The sequence below is a fragment of the Carex rostrata genome, chromosome 4, assembly GCF_964058835.1.
Source record: "Carex rostrata chromosome 4, lpCarRost1.2, whole genome shotgun sequence".
Taxonomy (NCBI): Eukaryota; Viridiplantae; Streptophyta; class Magnoliopsida; order Poales; family Cyperaceae; genus Carex; species Carex rostrata.
Genome location: NC_135921.1, coordinates 7447730 through 7457049, shown reverse-complemented (window position 1 = coordinate 7457049; position 9320 = coordinate 7447730). Strand labels below are relative to the sequence as shown.

Sequence of the window (9320 nt, the reverse complement as noted above, 5' to 3'; positions counted from 1 at the left end):
CATATAAGAGGAATATATTGTGAAGCCAAATGTGTGATGTGTGATGTCTGCGATGTTGAAACTTCGCATCACCTGTTCTTTCAATGTGTGAATGCTCAAGAGGTATGGAAGAGTTAAGTTCAGTAATTTGAACCAAGTTGAAGACACAGTACACATTACATGGGAAGCATCGAGACAACAGTACACTGTTGAATCAAGGCTGCAGAAACGACTTTGGGTCACACGAGTGATGGCAGTACTATGGTCCTTATGGAGACAGAAATGAAATAATTTTAGAGGTTCCAAATTACCAGCATGGTTAGTGGCAAAAAGAGCAAGATAGGAAGTGCAGCTATGGACTCGATATTGTGGGTAACAGGGAATGCGTGGACACGAGGGAGTGGAAGCTATTACATAAATATTGATGTAATAACGTAGGATTTGTTGTTGTAAACATTTTTATCAATACAACCTTGGTACTCACTGCCAAATTAAAAAAAAAAAAAAAAAAATTCTATATATACAAAAAACATCTGGAGTGCATATATATAATTATTTTCAAAATAAAGAAATATTTTTTTAGAATATATGAGCTCAGACTCTGGTTTCAGTAACTGATATTGTAGCTTCATTGTACGGTTCCTGTATCTCTTGCTTTTGGTGCTTGCTAGCTTTTTGTTCTTTACTTTTTCCCCAAAGTACGTTGTACAGACCCCCAACCATAAGTATAGCTCCAATTATGCTGCAATATATTGTACTCACTAATTATCATATAAAGATAAGTTTATTAATGACAATGCATGCTAATTTTAAAATTGAAGCAAGATTCTCTAGCTAAATGATGCAGTTGACCTCAGAGGCTGTCAATTGTACAGTCTGCACAGTGCACTTGAAAATTTCAATTTTGTTTGGTTAATTTATAGCATGACAATTCATGCAAGCTAAAAGATACATAGCCTAATAAATGATTTTAGTTAGGGGCAGAACCAGCATTATCACATTGAAGGGGGTGGAAACTGGAGAGCACAAGTCAGCATTAATTCTCAACAACGGTGTGCACACACAATTACTAATATGCAAAATTGAGGAAAAACAGGAAGATACTGTTTCTTAAAACATATATAATATACCTGCCAAGGTGAACAATTTCTCCCAAAAAGGTCCATGATATGGTGAAAGTGATAATTAATAAGATTGGCTGACCCATGGCTAAGAACACTGGTCCCCTTTTCTCTATCACCCAAATCTGTAGGTATTGCACTAATGCTGTCACAAATACACCCTACAACAGCATATTATTATGCAAGTGAATTAATAAAATGAGTTGTACTTGTAGAACATAGCTCATATATTAAATACTTAAATAAAAACAGTTGCACTTACAATATAAACTATTGTCAAGAGGATTATGTCAAAGCCTAGTTTCCAACGGGAGAAGTTTCTTTGAAGTAATAGAGCTACAATTAATGATTGAAAAGTACCAAAGATGGATTGCAACATAGCGTTTAACAACTTGGAAGGATACTCTTTCAATAGTCGTCCCTGCATATGTTATGCACACAAATTATAAATTGATGTTCCTACCAAATGATCGCACCCAGAAAGAAATTAGCAACAAAAGTTTAAATTTATGCCCAAATTAAACCAGTCATGCAAGGCCCAAAACCTTTCTCTTATCTAGTATAGAAACAAAGTATTTCTCTGCTAAAATACAATCATTAGTGAGTAACGCTATTGTGATAATTGTCCTTTGCCTTTTGAAGCAGAAAATTAACAATATTTCAACGTTATAGAAGATAAATAACCTAAAACAACAACCAATTAAAGTAGTAAAACTTCTTCCTCCTCACTTTTGCCTTTTTCTAGTCAAAATTCCTTTAAAACAATACAAAATGAAAGAAGGATCAGGCTGATGATCGAATACCTGCAAGACTTGCCATAGGGACCAACAAGTAGTAGCCAAAGTCATGCAAAGAACACCCAATGACCATGTAGCCCTAGAATGGCTTGAATTTCCATGGTCATGGCTAGGGTTTGCATGGCAGAAGTGGACATGATGATGGTTTATTGGTTTTAACTCGCGCCCACTGTAAAAGGCCAGTACAACAACACCAACAAAGCAAAGCAGCACTCCAGTGGCTTTCACAATGCCATGGAACCTCTTTAAGTTGACCGTTTCCATTCTAAATTGCAAATAAACAAAACCTAAGAACTTTGACAATTTTTAATGAGCGAGTCTATGGTACTATGCATATCACGAGTTGTTACCATGCTACGGCTCTATATTCGAGTTTTCAAATCCTAACAGTCGATCCGAACCGTTCATCTTGTTCTCCATATTAATATGTGTTAGGAGAACAAGATGAACGGTTCGGATCGACCATTAGGATTTGAAAATTCGAATATAGAGCCATAGCACGGTAACAAATCGTAATATGCATAGTACCATAGACTCACTCATTTTTAATTGTCAAAAGATTGATATGAATTGAGAAAATAGATGATTAGATACTGCCTTTTTTTTAGTATCTCTCTGTTGTATATCAGAGCAAATTAACTTAACCCCAGTTAATTTGCCTTTTTTAATTTTTCATTATTGATGGTAAAAAAATCTACCAAAAATAGCAGAATTCCTCCTGAAATTTTTTCCAATAGGAGAAAAAAAAGTTAAAACAAAAGTAATAAGAAGGTTGAGATTAAAATCACCCAAAGAGAAGTGCTAGGAGAAATGTTGTAACAGGAATAAGACTGAAGAGAGCAGATATTGGGGTTGAATTAGAGAACTTCAGACCCAGCCCATATAAGTTTGTTGGTGCTGTTATCCTGTCAAAAAATGAAATGATGTCATGATTATTTGGTTGAAGATAACACAAAACATTACTGTTATAAAAAGAATTGGAGATTTCCTAAATGGAGGGAAGATGTTTCCTAAATGGATCAGACTTCGCAATTGGGGATTTTGCTGAAAATATTTATGTTTACCTGGCATCACAACTTACCCACACAAAGCTTGCAAAAATATCTTGAAGGAGACCTTAAAGGACAATGGAGGTACATTTTTCCTACAAAGACAAGTATTCTTTTAGTTCCTTTTCGTACAATTATGAACAAAAAGGGAAGAACAAGCTTCTTTCAAATGCCAAACATACAAGTTGGTACTTGTTTCCATCTTCAAATTTTGAAAAAGAATGAAATATATATCGAGGATGCATATGATATTTACAAGAAAAAAATAAGAATATATCAATCCATAATCAGCTACGATTAAATGCATGTCAAGAGGAAAACTGAAAACAACATATTTTTCTCTGAAGTTTATTGGCAAAGAATAACAGAGGAGCAAAGCCTCTTCTAAAGAAACAAAAATTTGCAAAACACAAACGAATATATGCTGAATGCATTGCCTTTTAACATTATTTTGAGCTATCCTGTTTAACAATGTTTGGAATTGATACCGCAGGACCAGAAAACAGTAAATCTAATGTATAAAATAAACAAAAAGAGTGCAGAGAAGAAAATTCATAGATATAATATCATGAAGAAAACAATTTAAGAGGAAAAAAAAAATACCTCTCAAGTAGGAGAGCAATAGGTGTCAGTAGAAGACTACCAAAGGCAGTTTTATAAAAGGTAAAAACAAACGGGTCCATGCCACAATTGAATGCAGCTTTGCCTAAGATTTGACCTCCAGCATATAATGTCATGATAAGCAACACAACCAGATAAGCTCGTGTGCTACTTGCCATGGTGTGAAGTGATGATATGGTTTTCAGATATATATTTGGGTACTTGTTAAATAGACCCAATCTCAATAATTGCGACTGTATCTTACTTTTTTCTTTGGGGAAGAGCTCTTGTGAACCATACGTTATTTACCATCTGCCATCCATTCAATCCTGGCTGTTTGATCAAAATTATCAAATTCAAAAAAAATGGTTTGGCAATGGTTTGGTACTTGAGCAGTCACCGTCGGCTTTTAATCCAAATAATAAAATTAGTAGCCAGCCTCCTAGTGAGGTAAAAACTGCTTGATATTTTCTTTGCTATTCACATACCTAAGGTTCCAAACATTTTCACTTCAAAAGAAAAAAAAGGAAGTAGAATAAATTTGAACTTCCTGAAAGAAATGAAGAAAATTAAGCCATGCTCAATTACTTGCACTTTAGGCTTATATGCATGAACATTATTTGTTTTGTGAAATGACAATATATTATTAACTTTTGCAGGCACGGGGACGAAAATTTTCCTTTATTTTCAATTTTCATCAATAATGAAATACACATTAAAGTGCCTCTACCTATTATAATAACTGTGACAACTCAGTAATTGAGTATCGTCATATGAGACTTGAATGCAGTTTGATCTTTCCTGTTTTTTTCCAAAGAAAATACTAGATAGATAATGATCTATGAAAAAGATTCAGCACTAAAAGTACCGTCGATCCCTACCTAAATTAAGAAAACTACCATTAGCAATGTATCATTTAACAAAATCTGAGAAGAAATTGTTAGTACATATTTAAAGCCGCTAACTTAAAAAAAAAAAAAAAATCTGAGAAACATTACTTAGTGACTCCACTAACAAAATGACTCCTCATCATTAATCACTGACTTAATTTACTAAAAAGACAAGAGAAAAGGACATGCTTTACATGATGCGTTATCCAAAGAAAGCACAAAACTTATTAAATGTCTGCTGGTCCCTGAGGGTAATTACTTGAATAAAATGGAAAATTTTATAATAAAATTTAGCCAAAAAAACTAATAATAAATAATGCTGTTTCAAAAGTAAGATCCTTTAAATAAAGAGAAACTTATATATATGCCCATAATAACTTCATGTTATTTCCCCATCTAAACTCACTGATTAATTAATATCCCAATTTTTTGATATAATGAATAAAAAGTATTGATTGACTGTAACAACTAACAAGCAATTAAAAGGACAGTTTTTCCCTTACCTTCAAATATTTGTATTAATTTTACCAAACTAGACTTGATTCATCCTCAGTTGTGTCATTAAGCACAAAAATGCCAGTAAAATAAGAAAAAGATCAGCAGCAACCCTAATCTCAATGTTAAAATAGTCGCCTTGCTGCTTCTCTGCGTTAATAATGCCTCCTGATAACTGAAACAAGGAAATACTACATATTCAGTGCATGCATACTTTGTTGCATACAGTACCAGTACAAAACTAATAGGTACCAGTAATAGACCTCACTGGTAGCACTTGATTAGCACAAACAGAAAAGTGCCCAAACTAAATTCTAGAATATCTATAAGGTAAAAACTATGTCATTACATGCTCTTATGTACAGAACTTGCACCATTGCATGTACTGGAAGTCGGTCTTTTTGCACTGCATGAGCAGTTGCTTCTTCTGACAGCTTTTGAAAATCAATTTGCTTGCAAAGCCGCCTTCTCTCTGCATCTCATAACCCTTGACGTATTTATAAAGCAGTGTAAAATTGGAGAACCGATCATTGACTTATTTTAAGTTCTTAACTTGCAAAAAAAGCAACAGAGAGTTAGCTCAATCATGCAGGGTTCCATTGTATTATAAAAAACAAGGCAAAAGAATCAAACATTATAGTCAAAAAATGCTATCGACCTTTCTGCAGACTCGATATGAGTCATTTAAGCAAAAAGGAGTACAATGATGAAAAATAAAATAATCATTAGTGAATAATTAGAAGGTATCGATCTGTCCTGTTGAAGTACCTAAAAAGCACTGCATACTTTGAGATAAATGTCAACTGCATGATATAACCCGTCATCAACCACATCTGCATTCTGGCAAGATATCTGCAACAGCAATAAACTTACCCAGACTAAGATTCGCATCAGGCGCAACCTCTGCCAGATAACTATTAAATAATGTCACCACCTTTACCAGAGCAGATTGCGTCAGAAGGTTGATACCCCTATGAATCGTAGTCATATCATCCGAATAAAGTTTCAGCGAAGCACTTATTATAACATATTAACAAATCATCTAATGTGGTCATGTAAGGCTGCGCTTCAATTCTTCTCTTGAGGCCTGATTTGTTTTCAGAAATAAGAGATATTCATTATTGGGTGATATCAAATAGCTCCCTGATTTTAAACTAAATCAAATAAAAAATGACAAAAATTTATCCCTGATTTTTAAATTAACTCAGTTGAATTAATTCGCATCCTCTCTACAACCTTTAAAATTAGTTTAAGGGCAAAAGCTGTTCTTTTAGTTAGTATTTTGAAATTAAGGTAAAAACCATATTTTTATTATTTATTAATAATAATTAATATTTTTAATTGACTAAATCAGCGAATGGGGATTTTATTAGATAAGAAAGTTTAGATGGGAAAATAACTAATTTTTAAATTTTTGACGGGGAAATAATATAATTTTCTCTTAAATAAAAATGAACTCCCAGAAAAGTTGATACTGATTTCTTGCCGCAATGTGTAAACTGCCAAAGTTCTTTGAAAGGCATACTGAATGTATGAATTAGCATTTAATTAGGAGGTAAATGTTGCAAATGTGTAACTTTTTTTTACTTATAATTGTAATTTTGTATGGAAAATTTGGCCACAGAAAGAAGCTCACAATGTATCACAGTTTTAGCTTGATTGCAACTGGATACAGTACTATTAGTGATCACAGGTCTATCAGCTCAGAGCAAACTAGTTAAAATATCATTGTGATCTAAAAATTTCCGCTGTCAATTTGTCAATTGTAATAAACTACTTTTTGTGATAGGCTCTCAAGTCTCAAGTCTGAATAACTTTTATGATACTTTTAAGTGTCCAGTATAAACTTCTATGATACTGAGTTATGCAGCAGTTCCCCTCATATACTTGACTATCTACAAGTAAATATGTGGTATATTGTGTAGTACTGCTAAACAAACAGAATTATCACTCAGGCATTTCATATTTTCATCGAACATCTTATGAGCGCTAAACCAAATAAGATTATGTATTTCAAACAATAAAAGGGAGCCAGACATTTTATGGGTAACGGAGAAAAACTCGAAACCATCTGATGTTCACCGCTGTCAATTTGTCAATTGTAATAAACTACTTCTTGTGATAGGCTCTCAAGTCTGAATAACTTCTATGATACTTTAAGTGTCCAGTATAAACTTCTATGAAACTGAGTTATGCGGCAGTTCCCCTCATATACTTGACCATCTACAAGTAAATATGTGGTATATTGTGTAGTACTGCTAAACAAACAGAATTATCACTCAGACATTTCATCGAACATCTTATGAGCGCTAAACCAAATAAGCTTATGTATTTCAAACAATAAAAAGGGGGCCAGACATTTTATGGGTAATGGAGAAAAACTCGAAACCATCTGATGTTCACCGTTGTATGAATATAGACTCACTACTTCCAAGTTGGTAACCACACAATAAGATCATGCCACATCTCTCGACATCCACTTGCACTATTCACCGAAAGAGCACCGGGAACAATCTCATGATCAGCCTGAAGTTATGCCCATACAAGCTGGAATCAAGAATCCATTAAGAACAGCTTCCAAATTTATTTTTCCTTTTTCTTCCTCGTTCATCTTCCAACGGTTGTAGTGCAATTGGGAAGATACCAGAAAGGACAATTTTTGGACAGGGGTTCTGGCGCTCTTGTAAATGGCCCCTCGATTTGTGTAAAATATAATTATATGCTTAAAGAACCTGCCTAGCCCAATGGGCTGCAATCAAGGAGAAAACCCAACAATTCTTGTAAAATACAATTGGTTAACATTATAATGATTGAATATAGAATTGCTAGGTAGCTGTACAAGCAATAAAAACATCGATCTATTGCGTTATAGATGGATTAATGAGTTATTAACTATTTAGATACGATAGATATATTACACGGTTAGCCGTTAACGGTTATGGATACGCAGAACACTTCAATATTTAAAAAAAAAAAAAATAGAAACTCTTATATATAAAAAATAAATATGCAAAAAGAAGAACTTTTTGCGTGGCATGCAGTTAATATAATATAATCAGTTCGAAGAAGAAATAGCCATCGCCCATCGTTGATTCAATGAATATGAAAATATGACATCGGTAAAATTTTGTTTCTAAATAGTAGTAGTGTCATTTTCTCTTTTATGATATATATTGTTTTCAGGTGACCTGTCTGATTTATATTATATTTTTTTTAATAATTTCAGTTACGGTTTAAGAGCTTAGTTTTTACTGGGAGATTGTATGCAGCAACGTAGCAAGACTCCAAGAGAAACAAATAAAAAAAGTCTGATCAAGATAAATAGATACGTTGCCCAACAGAAGAGATAAATTCCAACCTTGCTCACGGGCTTACCCTAAAAAAAAAAAAAATTCCAACCCTGTCCAAAATAAACAAGTATGCAATATGCTTCCGACTATCTAAACCGTCGGATCTCCATCGAGGTTCGTGCTCCGATCATCACATAACTGCTGAACAGAGCGCTTTGTTATACATGGTATGATTGCATATTAATAAAAAAATATATCTATAAATTTAGTTTTCCAATTTGAATGAATAGTGTTTGATTATTTACCACAAAGAGGAGGAAAATTGAGGTCATGGTTGCTTAATTAAGAAATAGTTAAAACTCTTACAAAAAAAAGAGCTAAACTTATTTTGAATATTTTCTTAAGTAAAAAAAAAGGTTCAACTCAATTGAGGTCATGGTTGTTCGAGTTGCATATGTTTTTTTTAATATTATTCACCTTTTAATTTAGCAGGATTTTTGTAATCGACCCGATACATATAAGAGTTAAACTCTAATTAAAGCTTTTCATAATTTCTAATCGATACAAATATTATTATTATAATTTGAGATTGATTAAATAATTGTATTATTTTCTTTATTGATAAAAATCATAAGTTCTGCAATATACATGAGATCAGTATTTATAGATATACAAATGCTAATGTAACCGTTTGATAGAGTGATTAATTTCATAAAGGACCGGAGATAGATATTTTGTAGGCCTGATTTAGTAAGTCTCAAACTGGGCCTCAATATTCTATCTTACTTGAAAAATTTCATCTCAGGAGGAACGGCCCGGGCTTCTTTTATCATTACCCTCTGTTTAAAACAATAATAACAAATTATAGATCATGAAATTGGATCAAAGCTAGAGTTTAGGGTTGGTGAGCACAACTTTAAAGTCTATCGGATTGTCTTCAAACGACGAATTAAAACCGTTAAAATTCATATAATTCATGAGCGATACATACATTTTTTTTAATTTATTTAGTACAAAGTCAGTTGTAAAAAAATGAATATTTTATAAGTTCTTTTTTATATTCATTTTTTATCATTTTTTTTATTGTTTGATCTTGTAC

General features: G+C 32.9%; 1 protein-coding gene across 1 annotated transcript; it reads right to left on the bottom strand.

Annotated features, from left to right (window-relative positions):
* Positions 1 to 230: 230 nt before the first annotated feature.
* LOC144552968 (WAT1-related protein At5g64700-like) lies at positions 231 to 3742 on the bottom strand. The gene is made up of 7 exons (XM_078301026.1): positions 3550 to 3742; positions 2979 to 3041; positions 2686 to 2802; positions 1904 to 2162; positions 1363 to 1521; positions 1110 to 1261; positions 231 to 721 (listed from the first exon to the last, which is right to left on the bottom strand). The coding sequence occupies exons 1-7, from the start codon at positions 3723 to 3725 to the stop codon at positions 574 to 576; spliced, it is 1074 nt and encodes a 357-aa protein (XP_078157152.1). The 5' UTR covers positions 3726 to 3742; the 3' UTR covers positions 231 to 573.
* Between the last annotated feature and the right edge of the window lie 5578 nt (positions 3743 to 9320).

Coding starts and splice junctions, on each gene's coding strand:
- LOC144552968 (XM_078301026.1), bottom strand. CDS start 3,725: ATGGCAAGTAGCACACGAGCTTATCTGGTTGTGTTGCTTATCATGACA. Junction 2,803..2,978: donor TTTTTGCAAGCTTTGTGTGG/GTAAGTTGTGAT, acceptor ATTTTTTGACAG/GATAACAGCACCAACAAACT. Junction 722..1,109: donor GAAATTGTTCACCTTGGCAG/GTATATTATATA, acceptor AATATATTGCAG/CATAATTGGAGCTATACTTA.